Source organism: Danio rerio, chromosome 1 (assembly GCF_049306965.1).
Source record: "Danio rerio strain Tuebingen ecotype United States chromosome 1, GRCz12tu, whole genome shotgun sequence".
Classification (NCBI taxonomy): domain Eukaryota; kingdom Metazoa; phylum Chordata; class Actinopteri; order Cypriniformes; family Danionidae; genus Danio; species Danio rerio.
This window is the reverse complement of record NC_133176.1, coordinates 25,048,756-25,073,829: the sequence shown is the minus strand read 5'-3', so window position 1 is coordinate 25,073,829 and position 25,074 is coordinate 25,048,756. Positions and strand designations below refer to the sequence as shown.

The 25,074-nt window shown below is 35.6% G+C and overlaps 2 protein-coding genes across 7 annotated transcripts in view; one reads left to right on the top strand and one right to left on the bottom strand.

Annotated features, from left to right (window-relative positions):
- fam184b (family with sequence similarity 184 member B) overlaps positions 1–1,098 on the top strand; it is a 50,057-nt gene extending 48,959 nt beyond the window's left edge. For 3 of the 4 annotated variants that reach the window (XR_012401307.1, XM_073945228.1, XM_073945220.1), the window contains one exon: positions 438–1,098. Coding sequence is in view for 3 of the 4 variants with exons in the window: in XM_073945228.1 (XP_073801329.1) it covers positions 438–528 (91 nt within the window). In the remaining variant the exon portion in view is untranslated. 4 annotated transcript variants of the gene reach the window in all.
- haspin (histone H3 associated protein kinase) lies at positions 1,086–23,748 on the bottom strand. 3 transcript variants are annotated; one of them, XM_021474585.3, is made up of 18 exons: positions 23,627–23,748; positions 22,672–22,850; positions 22,410–22,514; positions 21,874–22,044; positions 21,698–21,788; positions 18,819–19,411; positions 16,500–17,253; positions 15,735–15,909; positions 10,179–10,336; positions 9,892–10,077; positions 9,637–9,722; positions 9,489–9,551; positions 9,231–9,322; positions 9,078–9,157; positions 3,531–3,619; positions 3,286–3,428; positions 1,523–1,625; positions 1,086–1,432 (listed from the first exon to the last, which is right to left on the bottom strand). In XM_021474585.3, the coding sequence occupies exons 2-18, from the start codon at positions 22,836–22,838 to the stop codon at positions 1,228–1,230; spliced, it is 3,261 nt and encodes a 1,086-aa protein (XP_021330260.3). In that variant the 5' UTR covers positions 22,839–22,850; positions 23,627–23,748; the 3' UTR covers positions 1,086–1,227. The 3 variants fall into 3 exon arrangements, 2 of the variants coding, with proteins under 2 accessions (XP_021330260.3, XP_073807366.1); XM_073951265.1 differs by lacking the exon at positions 18,819–19,411; XR_012406212.1 differs by lacking the exons at positions 1,086–1,432; positions 1,523–1,625; positions 3,286–3,428; ... (5 more) ...; positions 9,892–10,077; positions 10,179–10,336 and adding an exon at positions 12,182–12,403 and having other exon boundaries at positions 14,928–15,909.
- Positions 23,749–25,074: the final 1,326 nt, after the last annotated feature.

Here is a 25,074-nt window from a genome sequence, read left to right as displayed (position 1 = left end):
TGGAATTTGTTTGCACCATTTTTGTAGTCTTTTTCCTAACACTGTTGTTGAATTTAGTTTTTTTCTGATTAGCACTTGTCACCAGTTTACTCACCTGTTTTTTTTTTGTGTGCTTCTAAATGGTGAATCATATCACAAAAAAATCAGTACACGTTTTAAAACCTTTTAGATATTTCAAATACAAACAAGCTTTTATGAATTTGATGATTTTAAATATTTAAAAAAAAGTCAACAACATAGATCAATTTGTAAAGTTAAAACAACTCACAATATAAGTCCAAGTTTAAAAAAAAAAAAAAAAAGGTTGCACCAGGTTAAGAGATAAGTGCCTACTACACTACAACCTCTGGTCTTATGAAGGTATTAAAATAAAAAGATGTTATTGTTTTGTTTTATCCCCTTGACAATGTTTAACATGTAATAATCTTGTGCTTTAGGACTCCTGCTGAGCAGAGGGTTATTGAAACAGGGCCTGATGGACAAGACCCTCAAAAACAGGAGTGGTTCACCAAATATTTCTCATTCTGAGGTCCCACTGAACATTTCGACGACAGGCTCACCAAAGTCTCCTTTTTGTGCATAATAACTCTCAACTGCAAGCTAACACCAAATAAGCTTTTCTACAGGATGCATCTCATTTTAACTTGTTTGACAACAGCAGCAGCACACAGGCCCAATGTCTTAATGTTACAAAATCAAGAGATTATGCACTCAACCAATCATTAGAACAGTGAAGGACAACGATTGCAGAGATGGTGAATGTCAAAGCGCTGAAAAAAAGAATGTTAATGTGCAGAGGCTTCCATTATTGATGTATCACTTGTGTTTTCTTCTTGCACATTATGCCTCCAGCACAAAGGCGATCATACAAGGTCTAAAAAAAAAAAAAAAAAACTGAACAGTTCTCCTTCAAATCCAACATGGACATCTATTCATTTATAGAATGAACTGCCAAGTTTTGATTGCTGGAAATGTGGTGTGGAATGCTGAAACTTTTCCTAATTAAAAGAGAATGCAAGAATAGCTGGTTTTGCCGTACTATGCCAAAAGTGTTACTATGTCAAGATGATGTATCAATAAATTAATTTTTTTTAATTGCATGATTGCACATTTTCTTTATTTGTTTTTTAAATATATTTTGTACAAAATAGTAGAACATTCTATCTGTTCTGGATTAATCATTCTAAATATACAGGTCTATTTACTGTGGTAATTAAAACAGCCGTTTCACTGAAAGAAACTGCATTTCATAAGAGCTTCTGTCGCTGACGGATAATTCATTATCTCTGACTTAAAAGCATTGAGGGCACTCTTCAGTGTCCTCTGCTGGCTGGACTGGGTTTTGTTCCTGTAGTTCATGCTCAAAAGTTTATCAGCCAGATAGTGCAGCCACAGCACGTTGGAATGAGGATTATACGCTGACCAACAGTTTCTGAAACAGAGAGGAAAACTCATCATAAATGCAGAATTAAGAATGAAAGAATATTGAAAATATTTTAGTTTGAGGCTATAGCGCACACACTTGTTTTCTTTCTTCATAAGACGGTAGATTTCAAACTGATAATCTCCCTGACCCATAAACAACTCCTCATCGGAAGAGATGTCGCATGATACAGTCAGTCCATCTGAGGAGACAAAAAAGGGTTTGCAAACATTTTACCATTTATATCAAGTTCACAGCTTCTTCAACTCCATCACCTGAACTTAAACCATGTCTAAACAGTTAAAAAAAGTGTGATTTTGTTATAGTCATAACTTTTGGATAGCATTCATAACGGTTAATGATGTTTAACATAAATACAATAAGATTAATATATAAATGGACACAAAATGTAAAAGCATATTAAAAGTTTGTTTTGGCAAGTAGTTTTAAACTGAACAAGCTCCAAATAAAATCCCTGGTCAAATTCTGCTTGAAATGACATACATGGCTCATCTTTAAATTGCTTGATGGATATTAGGGCCTGTAGTGTAGTGTACCCTCACTGGCCACTTTATTACTAGTGCTGTTTTGGACCCCCTTTTGCCTTCAGAACTGCTTTAATCCTTCATGGCATATATTCAACAAGGTACTGGAAATATTCCTGAGATTTTGGTCCATATTGATATGATTGCATCACACAGTTGCTGCAGATTTGTCAGCTGCACATCCATGATGCAAATCTCCTATTCCACCACATCGCAAATGTGCTCTTTTGGATTGAGGATCTGGTGACTGCGGAGGCCATTTGAGTACAGTGTACTCATTGTCATGTTTAAGAAACCAGTCTGACATCATTCATGCTTAATGAAATGGCATGTTATCCTGCTTGAACTATCTGGATGGGTACACTGTGGTCATAAAGGGATGGACATGGTCAGCAACAGTACTCAGGAAGGCTGTGGCTTTGACACTGCTCAATTGGTGCTAATGGGCCAAAAGTATGCCAAGAAAACACCCCCCACACCATTACACCACCACCACAAGCCTGAACAGTTGATGCAAAACACGATGGATCCATGGTTTCATGTTGTTGACACCAAATTCTGACCCTACCATCCAAATTAGACCAGGCAACCTTTTTTCAATCTTCTATTGTCCAATTTTGGTGAGCCTGTGCGAACTGTAGCCTCAGTTTCCTGTTCTTAGCTGACAGGAGTGGCACCCAGTGTGGTCTTCTGCTGCTGTAGCCCATTCACCTCAAGGTTGGATGTGTTGTACGTTCAGAGATGCTCTTCTGCATACCTCAGTTATAACAAGTGGTTATTTGAGTCACTGTTCCCTTTCTATCAGCTGGAACCAGTATGGCCATTCTCCTCTGACATTTACAAGGCATTTTCGCCCACAGAATTGCCGCTCACTGGATATTTTCTCTTTTTCGGACCATTCTCTGTAAACCCTAGAAATGTTTGAGCGCAAAAATCCCAGTAAATCAGCAGTTTATGAATTACTCAGACCAGCCCATCTGGCACCAACAACTATGACACATTCAAAGTAACTTAAATCACCTTTCTTCCCCATTCTGATGCTCGGTTTGAACTGAGGCAGATTATCTTGACCATGTCCACACGCTTAAATTCATTGAGTTGCTGCCGTGTGATTGGCTGATATGAAATTTGCATTCAACTGCTCGTTTACAGGTGTAACCAATAAAGTGGCTGGTGAGTGTATATCCAGAATACATTTAATGCTGGAAAACAATATCTCCAATATTTAATAAGTGCTACATTTGGAATACTTTAAACATGAAACATAAATATTTGTGGCAAAAAAGTGAAACAAATAGAGTTGCATCTTTGACTGACCGATTTCCAGGCGTGAGAGCGAGTAGTCAATAATATTGACGTGAACTCCTCGTGTCTCAATGCAATGAACTGTTCCATTCAGAATGAATTCGTTGTGCTTGTGCTTGACGTTCTTCACCAGTATGTTCCCCCAATGAAGATCTCTGAAATGTCAGTACACACCATTTGCATCAGCTTATGTTTATGGCACAAACAGTAGAATTTGTATACATTTGATTCTTTTACTCCTGATCTTCAAAACTTACCTGTGTTCAAAGCAAAGCGCTTGCTCGGCTACAGCCAAGGATGCAGTGACTTGATGTAGCACACTTTTGGCCTGGGCCATAGAGGATAGCTGCAATAAAACTAAATGTCAGCTAGCTGGTCATTATATAAAAAAAGCATTTTCACCTTTTACATGCAAAGGTGAAAGTTTTCACAACAGCACCCACATGCTCAACTATTTGCCTTTTTACACCCTGGTAAAGCACAACAACCATTTATATAACGCAGTTATGTGTATATAAACAATTTCCATCAGTGTCTTTAGGACCATAGATAGAGCAGCTGAAAAGATATTTAAAAGAACCAGTGAACAAACTGAAGGGTTGCAAGGAGTTTGGCAGACCTGTTATTGCATAACTTTTTAGTTGTGAGATAATAATAATAATTCCTTACATTTATATAGCGCTTTTCTGGGCACTCAAAGCGCTTTACACAGTGGGGGGAATCTCCTCATCCACCACCAGTGTGCAGCATCCACCTGGATGACGCGACGGCAGCCATTTTGCGCCAGACCGCACACCACACACCAGCTGATTGGTGGAGAGGAGACAGTGATGCAGCCAATTGAATATGGGGATGGTTAGGAGGCCATGATGGACAGAGGCCAGTGGGCAGATTTGGCCAGGATGCCGGGGTTAAACCCCTACTCTTTTCGAAGGACATCCTGGGATTTTTAACGACCACAGAGAGTCGGGACCTCGGTTTAACGTCTCATCCGAAAGACGGCGCTCACTGAGCAGTATAGCGTCCCCATCACTATACTGGGGCATTAGGACCCACACAGACCGCAGGTTGGCGCCCCCTGCTGGCCTCACTAACACCACTTCCGGCAGCAACCTAGCTTTCCCATGTGGTCTCCCATCCAGGTACTGACCGGGCGCAGCCCTGCTTAGCTTTAGTGGGCGACCATGTGAGAGTTGCAGAGAGCTAGCTGCCGGCTGAGATCCAAGTTTAATTCTTTAAGTTAATTCAAAATGACCTTGCTTAACAAGCAATATGTCTAGATCAGTGGGACCCCCCGAGGGGTTGCAGGACAATGAAGGGAGGGCCGACTGGTGATTTTCAAAAATCTATTTTTATTAAACCATAAGAATTACTTTATTTCATCCATAACCAACTGAAGAGAAAAAAAATAGTCACTTATAGTTACTATAGTAGCGTATAGTTACTAGTTCTATTGGATTGCGACCCCTGGGTTAATTACATTACATTAAAGACCCATTGTAAATGGCCCATTTACAGCACTTAAAAAATTAAATGTAGAATAGACTTGGGTCTATTGGTGTTTGTGCGCCAAGGTTTCTGTATTTTTAACCACCTCAGAGGATATTGGGGGTCGTGAGTCAATGGCATTGTTATTTTAGGGGTCGTGGGCTGAAAAGTTTGGGAACCCCTGGTCTAGATGATGTAATCTAAAAGGCGCAAAATAACAGTGTCCACACCTTTTCAGAGCCGTTGCTTCATAGCAGCTGCTAGTAATGCAGACAGTACTGTTTTAACAACAAAAGACTATTTGTGCTGACGCAAGCAGCAAGTAAATCTGCCCCAAAGTGTCTAAAAAGGGGATCATCAAGTGCAACTTCAAGCTGTTGTGTGTCTTTAGACAATTTGGATTAAACTACAGGATATATGGATATCCTTTATACATGTCCTTAAATTTTTGGCAGAATGAAATTGCAATGGAAAAAAGAAAACAAGTTTTGTTAAAGTATCTTAATGTATTTCAAGATGATTGGAAGTCTTATGGCTTTAGAGCAACAAGAGCATAGAGCCTTGTTTACACTAGGTATAAAGATACATTTTGGTCAGTCGGAATGAAAGTAGAGAAGGGAAGTAGAAGAAATATTAAGGAACCTCCTTAGTTATCTAAGTCCTTAGCAGCCATTTCACCTTAATACATTTAAAGGACCCAGAAAGCTCCACTAAGTCAACTTGAACTCAGAATATATACAATTAAAAAAATAAAGCAATTATAAAACTGTTCGAAAACAAACTCCATAATTATTTGTGCAAATGAGAGATTGATAGGTTACAGCAACTTTGAAGTGTATTTGTTTTTGTGTGTGAATTCTTCCATTCTATGTTGAGATTGGTTTATGTTTTTTGGTTTTCTGTGATGTTTTTAGCAAAATAAATGAAAACAACTGGGGTTTTGAAGTTTGTTATTTTCTGCTTATGGGAGATGATGAGATACTGGGACCTTAACAACTACAGCAGCACTCATTGCCATAAGACTACAGTGAAATGTTTGGTAAAACATTTTAAAAACACAATTTCATGCAACTGGGCCTTGGACACACTGATCCCATGGTCGATTGTTGGGCAGCTTTAGCCATCAATAAGCATCTGTCAGGCTAGTTTGTTTGGTGTGTTCCATACACAACCTGCTGCATTTTGTTGCATTTCTCAATTATTTGCACATGATCTGGATTATCAAATAATCAGACATATTTGCAGATTCTTCTGGAGTAATTGAGAAGTACTGTTAAAAATGGTACATAAATGCTGCTTGGTATATGGTGTGTGTATATAACCAGTTCCAAATTCCTGTTGTGGAATGACAATACAGACTACTGCATTGAAAACAGGGTTCTCACACATTTTTCACAGCAAGTTAAATGTAATGATTTTTACATAAATATACTGTTAAAGTCAAAATTCTTAACACTTATATTATATTTTTCTCAATTCACAGTATTTGCTATATTTGTCTTCTAAAAATGCATTTTTTAGTTTGGCTGGAATAAGAGCATTTTTAATAATATTAATTTAAAAATATATATATATTTAAATATTGTTAGCACCTTTGAGAAACATTTTACAGCGGTCTACAGAACAAGCCCCAGTTGTCAAATGACTTCCCTAATAACCTAACTTGCCTAGTTCACCTTGTTAAACCTTTAAATTGATCTTTAGATGGAATACTAGCATCTTGCAAAACAAGTAGAAAAAAATAGTATGTACTCTTACCATGGTAAAAAAAAAACTATTATGCTTAATATGTTGAAAAAAATCTCTTCTTGGTTAAACAACCAATTTCACAAGAAAAGTTAATAATAGTTACTTCAACTGTACACATTTGTAGTAACCCAAAAAAACTTTGATGGCACATTTTTTCCAAGTCCAACATTGAATTACTGACATTTTCTGTCAATTATTACTAAACTATTATGTAAGCAACACAACAGTTTCAAGCAATTTATCCAAAATCCATCCTCACGCAGACACATAATGAACATTCTTATTTGAAGCAACGGTCATACAATTGCCGTGTTCACTTGCAGATTTTTGGTGCAGATGTGAGTCATGTATTTATTGACTAATGTTTATTATATATCTATTTACTTTATGTGTTCATGAAGAGAGGGTTGTCTAGAAACGTGTTGTTTTTGGGATTTTGTTTGAGTTTGTAAAACTAGTTTGAGAGCTCAAATACAGTGCATGTATAGCATATTAAATGCTAAAGCAATGTACTTTAACCCTACTTTGGTGCAACAATTTTATTTTGAGACTTCTGCACAAGGGAATTAAAGGAAAATAGCAAAAGTCACATTGTTATTTTTAGTGACATGGTGGCTCAACATGCCGAACCAGTGATTTCCGTTTTTATAACATACAGCTTTATGAATGTTTTATTTAATGTGCATAGTCTTTGTGTTTTTAATAATTTTATTTTATTCAAGGATGCAGCTAAGTCTGTGATCGATTCATTCGAGTGGTCAATATGGTATATGCAGAAGGACTTTTAATTTTCAGTAACCCAGTTAAAGCGCTTCTGGTTGACTATATGCATTTAAATAAAAAATAAAACGCAGCGTTTAACATCCAATTTCTTTCATAATTAACAATCCTTACTGCCTGATGGATATAGGATCTAACGTAGGTCTTAGACAGAAAAAAGCACTGCATTAAATTCCATTTTTTCACACGATGTCTTCAAAACATACCTATTTTATTCCAGTATTTTCAATGGGAGTTTCTGCGCTTGCCTGCTGATTCTGACGGTGTGTGCAGCTTTTCATCTCACTTTACACTCGAACAACTAAATGAATGCTTCAGTCTATTTAACTGATTATGTTTAATTACATTACAACATCGATGCTGTAAAAGGAACCCTATCAATTTGAAAAAGAGTCACATTAAACGTTACTGAAAAAAAAAAGAAAAAAAAAACAATAGCTGTGCATATGCCCTATATTATTGTTTTATATAATAAAACAAATTTTATATAAAAAAAAGAATATATACATGTTAACATTTTAAAACAGAATAACGTTTTAAATACACACGGCCTGTTTACACAATAGGTCGGAGTTTTAAAATGGCACTTTAGAATGAAAACAATCCATGTCCACACTGTCGTTTCACCAAGCTTTTCTGAAAACCCCTTCTTCCACACTATAACGCTGAAAACGCACACCACTGGACCACACACACACACACGCTCTGTCATGCACCGCAGTGTAGGCTATGCACGCATCTGACTCTTAGATCCAGCAGAGCACTTCGGACAGTTAATTAGGGATGTACCGCTGGATTGCGTCTCCCTATAGTTGTAAAGCGTGATATTTAATTAATCCTGTCTCTATCTAACGACTCTTGTTGTTTTTAATCTATCAGGTAACGTGTCACAGCGTCAGTACACTGCTTCTATCTTTCGCTTTATTGCTTGTACTTAGTAATTTTAGCGAAAACCTTAGATACTGTTGATTGGTCGATTGCTGTTGGTTGTGCACCTTTTTTAGGAACCGAGTTTGTTGACACCATTATAACAACACAGATCACTTTATTCATGCAAGAATTCTGCGAAAAAAGTGATTGACAGGTGGTTATTTGTGTGTAACCTATTTTTTTACTTTATTTATTTATGATTTGGTTATGGGTAAAACAAAATCCATACATTCATACGTTATGAATTTATTAATTATTCATAAATAATTAATTCAACGCTGGCTACGACGATAATGCCATCGTCCATCGTGATGTTTCAAACTAGAAATCGTACGATGTCAAATTGGTCGACATCGCCCAACCCTAGTTAGAAATAAAATATCCATTTAGAATTTTATTATCTAGATTAATTGATCTGGTCATTTTAATAAAACTTTTATTTATTTATTGGGAAAATTATGAATTGTGCTAGCTTTCACAGTATTAAATTGAAAGTTTAGAATTTACATGCGCACACATGACCTCACTCGTAGGCTCAGCCTTGCTCCCTCTTCCTTTGTCTTTCACAGCTGATTCAATTGGAACTAGAGTGAACAATTGATGGAAATGCAGTCATATGTTGTGCTATATAAAGAGCAAAACTAATTTTAACTTGACTAGAACTAAGCAAATGACCATGGAATAAGCAACGGCATGACGTGCATTAAAGGATTTTAAATGCACTTTGCGGAGGCCTCCGCTAATGCGTCAGTTGGTTATTCACTTCCACGTCGTGCAATTAAATTCTTTTAACATGCCAAACTGATTATCCATTACATAATGAAGCGTTTATAAAACAAAACTATCTGCACACGTACCTTGCCATTCATGTTTTCCAGATCACTTCCTCCAAATTCGAACTCCAGGATTAAAAACAGCTGTTCGTCATCAAAGAAATCTGTACAAACATTAACGGACAGTAAATATCAAGATAGAATTCCATAACCTTTTTTGTTAATAATTTTACTTACCAGGTCGATCGTTCTCTGACCCTTTCTGATGGTCAAACTTGTCCCATGCTTTAAGCAGAGCTTCAGGATAACATCCACGGACACAATGTAGGCTAAAAGGTAAATTGACAGCTCACCCATAAAGAAAAATGAAACTTTCTTTGAAAAATGTTGGTATTCATGTGTGCAATCTTAACACTATATAACATTTTCATACTTTCAAGCACCTAACTTCTCAATTGAGTTAGCCAAACAGAGGAATGAATAAATAAGACTTACTTGTTAAGTCCAATGAAACCATCCGACTTGTTAAACTCCTTCAGGTTAAGGCTGCTCAGCTCTCTGTAAGAACATTTTAGATAATTTTGAAAACTGACACAACATCATATTGTAAAATTTGTTTGCTTATCAATGCCTGATGTCCTACTTGGAAATGATGATTTCATGAAGGATTTCCCCAAATGTTTTCTGATGTTCACCATTTACCTGCTGACTGCCTTCTACTGGGATGATCTACAGAAATTATATTTATGTGAATCTGTGTATGCTTTTCAAATCAGACTTTGGTTTACATCTATAGAGAAGTTCACAATTCAAGTTTGTATTCATCCTGTGATGTGACAGACACAAGTTACTATGCTTCACAATGACATTGTATATTACTACTAAATTGTACACTTACTTTGAGAGCAACACTCTCATTGGAATCATTTATAGTTGAGAAGACCTCTCCAAATGTCCCTTCACCAATTTTATTGAGGTGCTTCATGCGAGCAGGAGGGATGCAGTCGCTAAACGAAAGTGGGCCGCTCTGCTGACATTCCTGATACACCTTTTCTGCATCACTGATATCCTCTTGAAATGTAGTCTGGATCAGACAAAGAAAAATTGTTAGCTGAATTTGACCTGGACTTGTACATAACCGTTTATTAGTGACAAAGAGAGAATGCAAAACTCTCGAGTCCTTACCATGGGGGTGTTCATAGTGGACTGGAGCATCTGTGAACTTTTCATTCTGGATGGGGTGCAGAAAGGCGAAGCAAAAAGGTCTAGACTGTTGTCTGCTGGAAATCCAATGCCAGGGGACTTCAGGTGAGACTGAGCAAAGCGCCGTGGGGTGGGAAATGCTGCAAAAACATAAATACATACACATTTTGTAGCAATTTACATACATGCTTAAAGGTTATTGGCTTCACTATAGTAATTAGGCAAGTCACTGTATAACAGTAGTTTCTTCTGCAGACAATCAAAAACATATTGCTTAAGGGGGCTAATAATATTGACCTTAAAATGGCTTTCAAAATATTTGAACCTGCTTTTATTCTAGCTAAAATAAAACAAATAAGCCTAGAAGAAAAAGTATTAAAGGAAATACTGTTAAAATTCCTTGCTCTGTTAAACATCATTTGGGAAATTTTTTTTTTTTAATATTCTCAGGAGCGCTAATAATTTTGACTTAAACTGATAATCGCTTTTATTAATCGTGATTACAATTATGACCAAAATAATCGTAATTATGATTTTTCCCAAAATCGAACAGCCCTATTTTAGGTGACATTTATTACCATACTAACTGCAGCAGAGTATTGCAATACTGAACGCAATTTCTCTCATATATACTTCAAAATTGAACTTTAGAGCTGCCTCGATGCAAACCTACAAATATCAGCCACTCAACATGTACTTTTATTAATGTTAAAAAAAAGGTTTGATAAGTATTAATTAGATTCTAAATGCTTCTAAATGGCCCTATTTAAATATTTCTGTCATGTTGCATCTGAAGCGGACAGACAAATTGCTTACCACTGCAAATCTTGATATGTTGCATGTTGTTAAGACACAGTGTTACAATGCAAGCTACTCTGCTAATGTTTATGTTTGCAATAATTATATTTTTTGCCAATTAAAACTCATTTCGGAGGCTGCTGCTATCTCACGGTCACCTGCATACACTGATGCAGCCTTCAAGACTGAGGCCCCATTTACACTAATAGGTTTTAGTTTTAAACAGCGTTTTAGAATGAAAAGGATCCGCTTCCACGCTGGCATTTCCCCCAGCATTTCAACAATGGATGGAAACAACTTTCCATCCACACTATAATGCGCAAAAACACACAACACGTGACCACGAACATACTCTGGCATGCACTGCAGCGATGAGAGCTGTTCACACCAGCCTGTTCATCAAAGATCTACCGCTGTATCTAATCTCACTATATTTGTTAAATGTGATATTTAATTTATCTTGTTGTCTATATCTAACTACATATTCCCCAACTTTTGTCTTTTGAATCTATTACTTGTTCCCAGGAAATGTGTTTTGGCTGAGCGCAAAGATAAGTTAGGTTAATAAATTAAATAATTTAGCCACAGACACAGATTCAGGATATTGACTGATTGCTTGCATTTATTTCCTATAATGTATAAACTTACTGTATGGTATACTTTTACAATGACCATTGTTGATTATTAAAACTGATATTCTGCAAAAGAAAGGATATGTTTCATATTTTCAAAGAAAATTAAAGGAGGCGGTAATGTTATAGGCCCGTTTTGTTATAAATACGCATAAAGAGAAGATGATGGTCATATAAATATGTAGCTACACAACGCCTCAACATTTTTGGTGTCTGTTAAGTTGCTAATATTAAAATGTAAATAGGCAGTTCTTTATATCACATTTTCATTGTATTGTAGGGATGTAACGGTATCAGAATTTCACGGTACGATAATACCTCAGTATGAATGGCACGGTACGGTATTTATTGAATAATTTACAGGAAAAACAAAGCCATGAGTAAGATAGAGGTCTCTTTGCGGTACAAATCAATGTCTGCATTAATCTAACAAGTGTGCTGTAGTAACAAGTCTGCAATCCCCATGACTGTTTTTAGTCGTATTCCCAGAGTTATTTCACCACAGTCTGGCAGTACCTGCATACTGTTTTTTTCTTTGTCTGTCACCTTTTCTCCTTTTTCGTATCTTTTTAGAAAGAAACCAAAATGCTGCCACACATCCGATTTAAAACCCGCTTTAGGTTCAATCATTTCTAGCTCTTTTTCTTCCCCGCTACTTGCAATACATTCCATTTCCGCATTACTGGATCTGTAGTGACAACAGACCGCAAAGGATGATGGCCACGCCTAGGCTGATGGGAATTGTAGTTCCTGCTACCTCCCGTTCGCTTCATTCGCCTAAGCCAGGGGTCGGCAACCCACGGCTCTAGAGCCGCATGCGCTCTTTAGCGCTGCCCTAGTGGCTCCCTGGAACTTTTTCAAAAAATGTTTGAAAATGGAAAACGATGAGGGAGGTAAATATATTTTTTGTTTTAATATGGTTTCTATAGGAGGACAAACAATCTTAACGTTTTCCAATGCTGTAAAAGTGTGTAGAATATTTAATTTCAACATTTCTGTCAACGAAGATTTGCGTCATAGGCTGCGACACACGTTTCTATCAGCAGGGCGGGATGCCAGGCAGGTAGCTGTTGTAAACAAACCGGCGGCTGTGTGATGCGCCATGGAGCGCAAGTTGTCTTTGCCAAAGATGTACAGCGGGGCACGCTTTCTCATTTTCCCTCCCTGAGAGAATTCAAAGAAGCCCATCCCGATCACTCACTCAACGTTGATTATTTACAAGGTGCGATCGTTGATATGCAAACTGCATTTGGGAGCAGATTTTGCGAGTTGCGAAAGGAAAAAACGAGACTGTCTTTCCTTGACACACACCCCTGGAGATTGACCCTTCCTTGTTGAGCACATTCCCAGGAATGACTCGAGCTGATCTTGAAATGGAAATGGCAGGCTGCGTTTTATTGCACTGTTTGTTGCCCAGATAAGGGGCACGTTGTGCACCTTCATTTTGATGTTGTTTTTTGAATCCTCAAAATAAAAAAAACATTAAAAAATCTGATTTCTTTATTGCATTTCTTTAATTTCATCAAAGCAAAACATAATGCAATAATATTGTAATGAAGTTAAACTTGATCATTAAACATAATTCATTAATATTGTAATGAAGTTAAACTTGAACATTAAACATAATTCATTAATATTGTAATGAAGTTAAACTTGATCATTAAACATAATTCATTAATATTGTAATGAAGTTAAACTTGATAATTAAACATAATGCATTAATATTGTAATGAAGTTAAACTTGATAATTTAACATAATGCATTAATATTGTAATGAAGTTAAACTTGATCATTAAACATAATTCATTAATATTGTAATGAAGTTAAACTTGAACATTAAACATAATGCATTAATATTGTAATGAAGTTAAACTTGATCATTAAACATAATTCATTAATATTGTAATGAAGTTAAACTTGATCATTAAACATAATTCATTAATATTGTAATGAAGTTAAACTTGATCATTAAACATAATTCATTAATATTGTAATGAAGTTAAACTTGATCATTAAACATAATGCATTAATATTGTAATGAAGTTAAACTTGATCATTAAACATAATGCATTAATATTGTAATGAAGTTAAACTTGATCATTAAGCATAATGCATTAATATTGTAATGAAGTTAAACTTAATAATTAAACATAATGCATTAATATTGTAATGAAGTTAAACTTGATAATTAAACATAATGCATTAATATTGTAATGAAGTTAAACTTGATCATTAAACATAATGCATTAATATTGTAATGAAGTTAAACTTGATCATTAAACATAATGCATTAATATTGTAATGAAGTTAAACTTGATCATTAAACAATTCATTAATATTGTAATGAAGTTAAACTTGATAATTAAACATAATGCATTAATATTGTAATGAAGTTAAACTTGATAATTAAACATAATGCATTAATATTGTAAGGAAGTTAAACTTGATAATTAAACATAATGCATTAATATTGTAATGAAGTTAAACTTGATCATTAAACAATTCATTAATATTGTAATGAAGTTAAACTTGATAATTAAACATAATGCATTAATATTGTAATGAAGTTAAACTTGATAATTAAACATAATGCATTAATATTGTAATGAAGTTAAACTTGATAATTAAACATAATGCATTAATATTGTAATGAAGTTAAACTTGATAATTTAACATAATGCATTAATATTGTAATGAAGTTAAACTTGATCATTAAACATAATGCATTAATATTGTAATGAAGTTAAACTTGAACATTAAACATAATGCATTAATATTGTAATGAAGTTAAACTTGATCATTAAACATAATGCATTAATATTGTAATGAAGTTAAACTTGATCATTAAACAATTCATTAATATACTGTAATTAAGTTAAACTTGAGACGGCATCGTACAACAGAGTAGTCACGTGGCGCGTCATTCTCTACAGGATGCACTGCAGGGAAATGAACATTTAATCATGAAGGCTCAGTATGTATTTGTAGCCAATGAAGTAATTTTTATAGTAGGCTAATATAGCTAATATAAATACATACAGCATGTGTAGCCATAATTATAAGGCTTATAAGGCTTTTAATTTTTTGCGGCTCCAGACATATTTGTTTTTGTTTTTTTTGGTCCAATATGGCTCTTTCAACATTTTGGGTTGCCGACCCCTGGCCTAAGCAAACTTTTCTCAGAAATGTAGTTTTATTGAGTCATGCGCCTAAGGTTATATTGAAAAAAATTACTATTGTGGTATGACGGTTTTTACAAAATTGTTACATCCCTATTGTATTGTTAAGAAAGTGAAACAACATAGCCAGGGTGATGTGAATGAGGATACAAACTACATTGTTCCCTTTGAAGATTCATCCAACGTTTCTCCAGGAGTTTGTTTTCCATATTAAATTTGCGAAGTCTGAACTTACAAGAGGATGCAAGACTAAACTCTGTTGAGGCTACATAATATTGAGGAAATTGCCCCATTTCAGACAGGCAAATAAATGTCTCTATCAGATTTCTCAGTTTTCCCCCATCTAACAAACTGACAAAACTGACACGGAGCAGCAGCATTTTAAAATGGAAACAGCCTCTTCAGCAATTTGAAAAAGCTCAGTTTTCGGCGCTCAAAAACTCTGGTGTTGTGTGGACAAATACGCTTAACTGCAGCAAAACTTATGTGTTTTTTTAAAACAAAAATGTATTAGTGTAAACAAGGCCTGAAATGAAGTTCGCTGTTTTCCACCAAGGCAACCCGAGGTGCTAAAATATAATTGGGTAATCTGGCAATGGGCGAGTTATAAAGACTAAAAGACAGACATGGAATGCGTAGTTTTAAAGGAGAGTTGTATTGTCTAGCATTAGTATGACTTTAGCATTGTTTTTCAAATAAACAAGTATGTTTACTTAGCATATTTCCTAAATATCTGCAAGCATATTATGGTTAGATGAATAATAAACGTACGTACAACACCTTTAAAGCATACACTATTTATATTTTTTATAACAGATCAGACCAAATATTGTCCATAACGTCTCTTCAAAATTTGGTTAGTTTTGTGCAACAATAAAAGATTTGTTCATCTCTGCTGAGTGCAAATAAGTTTCTAAATAATAACATACCAGTTTTTTTCTTATGCAGGGAAAGTGCTGCCTTTAGTCTGCCCCAGGAGTGTGTTGTGAGATTGTCAGGAGTGAAGTTGGCCAGAAAAGAAGAGAGATTCATTTGCTCAAGTCTGAGAGGTGTCACAGCCAGACTCATCCCACTGGTGCCCTGCACCATGCCACATGCGGATTCCTGCATGAATTCACAGACACCACATTTCAGTTACAATCAATTTCTTTTACAAAACAATATTTTTTTTCACAAGTGGCCACAGCACAGCCAATTTTCTGTAATGGGGTTACTCTCAATCTTTCTACTATATCAATAAGCTTTTGCTTGGTTGCCAGATGTTGGTCTGGAATAGAACTTATATTATTTCTTTAATTTAAACGTTTTTGTGTGACAAATTGTATGCACTTCATGTATTTTTTGTTAAAAGATTTTTATTTTTAGTAACAAATGTTTTACATTTTCTAAAATCATTCACATCTTAATCTTGATACATATTTTGTTGGTGAATTATGTTTAAAAGTCAGGAAGATCAAAATGAAGTGCTTTTCAAACAAAATCCATTACCATGCTTCCACAGGTAGATCAAAAAGCCGGAACATTGGCCCTTAGCACATGTAACTAAACATGTTATGGCACAATAAAAATAAACTATAAAATAGATTACTTCCTTTTTTACAAATATATATAAACACAACCAGGTTATAAATTAGATAAAACATTTGCAATTACTTAAAAAAAGGTGTAAATATTGCAAAAATATAGTAACCAACCTTTACAAAGGTGTCTGCTCCAGTAGACAACATACTGCCCCATGAACTGTAGTCTCCTGAAGCAGCCTTTGTTCGGCCTTCCCTTTTCCTTCTTTTGTCTTGGAATTCTCCAGCACCCTTCTTAGACCACCGGCTAACATTCAGTCCACTCACACAAACTTTACGACCCGTGCCAGTACCAGCGCGTTCTTTAGTCACAACAGGCGGTCGTGTTTTGCTATTAGCTACAGAGGCAGGTGGAGAGACCGTAGGTAGTTGAAGTGGTAGAAACAAGTGTTGGACAACCGCTTTCAAATTACCAGGAGTCCTGTGATTAATTGGACTGTCTGGCATAACATGCTCTGCCTTCTTTAAAGTTGGGGAAGTGGCAGAGTCCTTGTCAGTGCAGGGTGCTTTTGTCACTCCATGTGGAATAAAAGAATACATGCCCAAGTCAAGACGAGGAATGCAGACAGCAAGGGATGATAACAGACATTCAGCCTTAAGACGTTCAATAAGAGACTGGTTTGCTTCTGGTAAATGGGAAGGGGAGAGTGATTTAGAGGAAGAGAAATAGATGGATGCTTTCGATGGTGTAGAGCAGCTGGATGATACAGTTACATAAGTTTGGCTGTTCAGAATTTCTGCCGGCATGATCGACTCCAAAGAGTTTAAAGCAGTCCTCTCTTCCTGTTTCTTGCTGCAGCCCAGCAGTGATGAATGGTCTGAGATGTTAATTTTTTTGAGCATTACAGCCGTCTCCACTTTGTGACACCTATATAAAATCAAAATAGAAAAAAATGAACAGGAAGCCATTAATTTAAAAACCAAAATTGACCATTTATAAACATACACACACACACACACTACCTGTCAGTTTAGACATACCTTGGTATTCTATAATGTTACAGCATTCCACATTCAAAAATAATTATAAGATCATCAAAATGTTTAAACAGGGTTCCCAGTCTTGCAATGGGTTACATATGCACATGGACTTTTAAATTCCTGTCAGCAAGCCCAAGTGCAACCGATGAACTGTCTTTCCATTACAAAATTTCTGTACAAATCAGTGCTCTTCAGTGCCTGTTGGATATACTACATAAAGGGAGTCTGGACAGGCACTGCACTAACTTCCATTTCCCCCTGCTATGTCTTTAAAATATGAACATTTGTCCATTTAATTGCCACAAATTTCATTTGTATACAAAGGACAATGTTTGAATTAATTATGTGCCATCTGCATTGTTTTATAATAAATAACATTGTATTTGCATATAGAAAGTGTTTATCTGGTGTGTGTTACCCTGATTTGTCATACACAGCACAGCAGTGTGTGACTTACTTTAGACATGGTTTGTGACATTATCATAATGCCCATTCAGCAAAAGCCTATTTGAACAAGGTTATGTTCCTTTTATTAGAAATGAACATGATATGTCTAATGCTGTTGCAAATTTTTTTTACAGTTTTGTTGTTTTGACCATTAAGAGTCATTCATGTATCAAATATGAGGCTCTTTGTTTCAGTTTCCTATTACAAATGGTTATTGAGGTCAAAAAGTAATTTAAAAAAAATCAAGATGTGTATATTTTCACAACAAAACAAAAGGCCAAACTATTACTGTAAATTTAGACAATTCACTACCAAATCAGACACTTTATGTTGCTGATATTCCATGACTTAAACTAAAAAAATATATCTACATATAAAATCCCTGACTTTCGATGACTAGAATGGCTTTTTAAAATTCCATGATAATCTTGAAATTCCATGACTCTTGGGAACCCTGTTAAATGTCAGTAACAAAGTATTTATTTTGCTTTAAAAGCAGTCACTTCCCTTTAAAATCGTCATAAACTTATGCTACCAAATAGCTGAAAAATAGGGTAACATGCTCTGTCTCTATAGAAATAATGAAATAGAAAAATGCTGCGAACGCCTCAGCTATTAAGTTCTTCATGTCCAAGTAGTAACTAACTTTTTAAATGAGATTTACATTTTTTAATATTTGTCAATGAGTGTTTTTGCTCTCAGCTACAATTTGTTTAAGGCTAACAGTTGTAAAAGCTGCCGCATTAAGTTTTTTTTTGATCACACAGTCTTGAAATTATTTGTAAACAATAGATTAAGCCTATGTTTTTTATGCTTATGTATGGTATTTCTAAATGGCATTTAACACACCCACACTCAGTTGAAATCAGAAGAATTAGCAGTGGTCTTGTATATCTATATACATACCACGTATTTGCTATAACTTGTTTCAGAGAGTATCTTTTATAAGTTTGTAAAACCAGTTTTCCACCCATTTGGTTTTTTAAATAATAAACCTTTACTTGCCTCTCTTTTAACTCTTCTTCTAAAGATTGTAGTTGTGACTGTGGTGACACACAACCAAAACCTGTGTGTGTCTGAGCAGACATGGCCACTGAGAATCCTCTTTTATGTTGAACCATCTCTCTATAATCATCTTTCCTTTTCTCAGTTACATCCTTTTCTCCCTCTTTCAGTTCTATGACTCTCTCAGAAGAGACACCTGGGTTTTGGAGCTGTTGCTTAGTGTTTGCCTGTGGAATGATATCGCATTCTTTGACATAGTCCAAACCATTAGAATTGTTGTTGTTTTCGGCAGGTTGTCCAGATTCATCAAAGCTAAGGGAGGAGATCTCACTGATGGAGGGCTCTGGTAGGTTTTTCAGCTGTCTGCAGACTACAGAAGGGGTGCTGGACAGAAGGGGACATTTACTTGGGAGATGCTGGTCATCGCTGTCATTAAAAGATACCTCAGCCAGAGGCACACGGTTCTGTAAGCATTTGCGAGCAGCATGTTTATTTGAGTCATAGTTTTTCATGCACACAGTCTTCCTGCGCTTGTTTTGGAAGGATGAAGGGAGGAAATCATCAGATGAATTTAATGTGTGGTGAAGAACAGCCTAGAACAAAGGAAAATATTTCAACGAAAATCGTCCAGTATTTTCTATTCTAGTATCAATGCTCCAATCAGTATTTTTGCAGATGATACTGGTTAAAATAATTAGCCTATTTTAATTTTGATCGATTGGGTTAAATTAGGGATGCTCATTTCGGTTATTTTTGCTAACCGACAACCGCCGCTCATTAATCGGTTATTACTGGTTAACTGGTCAGATTACTATTAATTTTATATTAAACAAATTGACGTGACTATTTTGTGTCCGACAAATTAAATATTGCATAAAATACTGATTTATTTTTATATGCTAGCATATTAATAACAGAACAAAACAACAGAGCATTTTCACGCACCTGCAGTGTTTAGCACAGAAGAACAGAATAAACTAAATAAAATAAATAGGACTGCCCTAAATTTTTTTCACTTACATAATTAAGTTATATTACAAAACGAAAATACTGACTGATTCTTTTTAATAACCGGCATAGGCTGTTTTTTTTCCAATCATATGTTTTTTTTCTTCCGTCAAATAAAAATAGCAGACTTCCTCAAATCGCTCTCTCCACGGAAAATATGCATTTATTTAATGCCCCGCTGTTATTATTATAATCACAAAACCTTTTTACATTTTTAATAGAAATCATTATTTTAAAGAATATGTCCTGATGTATGGTTTCCTTTCTCTCCCTCACGGTTCAAGTGCGCGCACTGCGTGATGAAAAGACAACAACGCACGCATATGTTGACTTTTTGTAAACAGTTGTGTTGTTTAAATATGATATTGCATTAATCTGCGTACATGCTTTATAAGCTGTAAAATAAAAGGTAAAGCCTAATTGTTGCATTTATGACGCAGATCCAGGTCAACATCAACGATTTTTTTGGCATCAACACGTCTGTTTCAAACAGCAATATTCTTCTTCCATTTTGCTTCTTTGGCAAATGTGTCTGTAAGCACGGGTTATACGTTATCGTCCCGCAAAGTTAAGTATGTCTTGCAGTTGAACAAGTGGCCGACCACAGCTAACGTGTTTTTTTTTCATTCCAAAAACGCGAGGCGCACCTGCCTTTATATGTTGACAAGGAAAAAAGAAGAGAAGAAGCGCGCTCCTCTTATGAAATGACTGAATCAGCTGGGTATTGATTGTGCAAAAGTGTTGCTGTCTATGTTGTTACAATTGTAATATTTAATAATATTGTGATATTCAGGATTTGTACATTCATCCAGCTCTGGATAACTTAAAACAGCGATTAGACCGGCATTAATGCATCCTGAAGTAAAGCGAAACGGCTATAAACTACAACAAGATAGAGTGATTACAGAGACATACAGAGTCATACTTTATCTTTAAATAAAGTATAACTATAGAAACTGTGTTCATCTTAACTGAAAGCTTCTGCGTGTTTGCTGACCTCACGCATCGCGCACCTGTCAGTCAGTCAGCATGTAACCCCAAAGGATTAAACAGACAGCGCACAGCACTATTCACCTTATTCTCAGCTGACGAGTGGGCGCTGCCATTTGAATCTTTTTGTCTCGCGACTTCCGGTCACATTCACTTCCATTCATTTTTTGACGTTAACAACTGCTCGTTACGCTGCTTGATTTTGCAATTTAATACTTTCTTATTATATTATGCTACTTGGTCTGTGTAGTCATGCAAACATTTGTTTGTTGAGCAAGTAGTTTGGCCATTTTCTGCCGTTTATTATTCCTAGTCATTTCTCCCATAGGCGACTGAATCGGAAGTTCTAAGACAATCGCGAAAACAGGCGCACTTCCGCATTTTAGAATGAGGTCAATACGGTAACAGAAAAGTTTGCGCTGTTATAATCCACTTACCTTTTAATACGTTTGGTGTGATCATAATCCGCTATTAAAAACAACAACAACAACAATAACTGAATGTTTTGAAAGGGTAATGTAGCTCTGTAGTTGTCTTGACAACACAAACTGCTGCTCTGGGATGAGCCGCGTGCAAAAGATGCCCCTCTTAACGCAAAGGCGCATTCAATCGGCCCCTTATGCAGTCAAAATAAAAATATATAAAATAATATTTTTATCGTTTAACTGATAGCCTTAATCGGTCACAAACGCACCCTTTCGGTTAACGGTTAATCGATTATTTTGAGCATCCCTAGGTTAAATACAAGTCACGCCTTTTTTTCCAGATAAAGTGAAACTATAAGTTTTAAAACAAGGCTGTTTTTCCATATAGTTGTTATGTGTGGAAAATAATGCACATCACTTTACAGCAACAGAGAAGACAGTAGCATAATTACTTACAATTTGCTTGGTTTGGATGGGTGGCAGTGGTCTTCTGCGACTTGTGACAAACTTGCCCAAATAAGGAGGATTTAAAACTTTCTTGTCATTACTAAATAGACAAAACATCAGTTTATGAATTTACATAGCAGAAATGGTTTACAGATTTATTATTTGTACTGCATTAGAGGACTTACCCAGCACATTCATTAGCAGCAGTTTTGGAACTGACATGGTTTATCATAATGGAGTCGTCATCATTTTCACTGCTGCTGAGATTTAATTGTGTACTTTTTTTTGCCCTCTTTGTGGTTCGAGGCTTTCTCATGGCTGTAGTCTTTACTGAGGGTTTTGCATGTATCTTCTTTCTATAATAACACAGACAAATGAGCAAACACTGAAGGTAAATATAACAGCTGTTCTGTAACATGAGTAATAACGGCTTTTAGAGTTTAAAGCACAAGTGTCAAACTCAGTTCCTGGAGGGCCGCAGCTTACCACAGTTTAGTTCCAACCATAATTAAACACACCCAAGTAAACTGATTGAGCGCGTTAGGCTTGTTGATACCTACAAATAGGTGTATTGAAGCAGGGCTGGAACTTAACTCCACAGGGCTGCGACCCTCCAGGAATTGAGTTTGATACCCCTGATTCAAAGGGCTTCAAGCAAAGTGCTAAATATCTGTTCTGAAGTGTTTTAATATATGTTATATTATTTCAATACAGTCCTGACCTGGAAGGTAAGGATGGTGAATAGTTTTCTTCATCACTTTTATTTTCCTTTATGGCAGCCATCACTTTGGTCTTAGCAGTGCGGGAGGAAGTTTCTTTTATTTTCCTTGGAACAAAGAAATGGATGTGTGAATCTGATATAGTGAATCATAACCACCTGCTTTTCAACAGTCAAAAGCTTTTTCTAGCAAAAAAAATACATATATAATAAATTATATGATATATATACATTCATATATAATGTTTTAATTAGTACATTTTACCTTTTCTTGGGCTTTGGGGTCTCTTGTATCGACTGATCTGATGAAAAAGTGCTTGAAAAAGAGAAAGCCGCTTTTCTTAGGTCAGGGGAGATCCAAGGCTCCAACTTTCGCATTCGTTTACTGTATGTCTTGATAAATACCGGCCCGTTTTTTCCTCTTGCGTTCATCTTGGACGTTTACTACAAAGATCAAAATAAAAATAATCGTTTATTAAATAAAACTCTTGGGTGGACATGGGTTTGACAATTTAGTTCAATAGGAAAAATGGAATAGATGTGTGGTAAAAATGGAAAAAAGTCCCTAGGAAAGGCTAAACTACTAAATGAAAAAAGTAAACATTGTAAGTCGCTAAATTGTAAGAAGTACGAATGTAATGTTAATTGCTCTGCTAATCTGCAATTGAGACACAAAGGTTTTCCGTTCTTAACAGCTCCCTGATAATGTTTTGTTAAACTGCAATAACATAACTAAAATTGCTGCCTGAAAAAAAAAAACACTTCTGACATTTATCGTCTTTTGGCTATATCAAGATATTAATCTTTAGAGATCGAGATCTATATTCTCTTCACATTGATGTTACATAGCGTTAGCTGAAAATAATTCTTTACTGACAAACGTTAACGTTAAGAGAATTTCCAAACCCTAAAGAATTGTCAAGTAAAAAAAACTCCTTTAGTTTGTATAGCAAGACTAAAAAACTAACGCTAAGCTATAATAATACACTAAAAACCAACACAAGTAAGGAATGAAGAGAACATAGTGAAAAACAGTGGCATTTCGCAGTTTTCAAATGTACACATCTTTAATACAATGCCCTAACGTTACATTAGAAACGTTTTGTAACTTAGTTGGTAAAAACAGCACTGTAGCTAACGTTAGTCTAAACGTTCAGTTACCGTCAATTATTCAGATAATTAAAAAAATAAAAGCGTTATGTTTAATGTTAACAGTTTACCTTGCGATCGTGTTTTCGACATGCAGATCCCTTCCAGAGATTATTTAAATAACGTTATAACTTCTGTAAAAGCAACACAATATTAAACCGCTTCACGTTCAAACTGAGAGGAGTCGCTGATTGGGTTCTTCTGTTCTTCTTCTTCTGATGTTTGTTATGGCGGAATGGTAATCCAACGCACAATGTGCGTTATCGCCACCTTGTGATCTGGAGCAAAGAAATTACACTTGCTCACTAGAAGTCGTCCACAGACCCCGAGCATGCGTCAATAGTGCCGCCACGTTTGTACAGTGCTCCCAGCACAAGTGTCATTGTAGTAACGAGGAAACAAAGAAAACAAAACACAAAAGCAGAACATTTCATGGGTAAGATTGTTTTTTTTTTTGTACGTTTTTGTATGATATAAACTTAACATGTAACGTTAATACAGTCACTAAATGCATTCGCCATAAGGCAAAGTAACTGTTAACTCGCACTAAATACTCAGCTCATGCTAGTTTTGTTGAATAAAATCAGCAAACAATGTGAATGAATTAAATATGTCAACAAGATGCTGCGGTACCAGTACTTGTATTATTATTATTGGCTAAGTGAACGAGTATCCCTCCGTTATATATCCGGTATAGCTCCCTCCGTGATAATGAGAAGTGAAAGCAGGAGAGTTTCAGAACAAGGGTTAGATCAAATCAAACAGTGGGAGGATAATACGTTCCCATACACACAAACACATGCTTTTTGTCAGCAATGCGGTCACATGCATCGATGAGAGAAGTGATGTAAAATTATCATTTTCATAATCTAAATAGATATTATCATACTAAGCAGCGGCAAAACTCCCGATCATAGATATGTGTGTATATCTCTGGCTCTGGATAGCCAAAGTCCTCCACTGCACCTTGGTCCCTTCATGTCAAAGAAGCGCTACCCTGTACTAAATCGGCGGCTTCATTGACGTATTCCTTCCAATAGACAACAACAGGGTAAGCGACATCTAATGTAAATACCTATGACACTTGCTTGGTATTCTTTTGTCTGGAATAAGTAGTCAGTGTTTATGATCAGTGAGCATAATTGTGATTAACTACAGTTTATGAAAGAGAGAGAGAGAGAGAGAGAGAGAGAGAGAGAGAGATTAAATTAGTGACAATTATATATTTATCAAATAAATAAATACACTACATATAAATAAAACACCTTTAATGTATATTATTTTCATATGTCCTATCTTTTAAAATATTTAATCAATTTCTATATTTTTCTGTTGCATTTGTCCACTCCTTAATGATTTAGAGGAATTATTTCATATTTTTATGCATTGCATTATAGAAACTTTGTGCAACATAAAGGGCACATATTTATGTCCATCTGACATAGTTTTGGCTCAAACTATAACTGGAGCCAAGAATGTAATTGGTTTAAATCTGAATAATGTCTAATGAAAGTCAAAT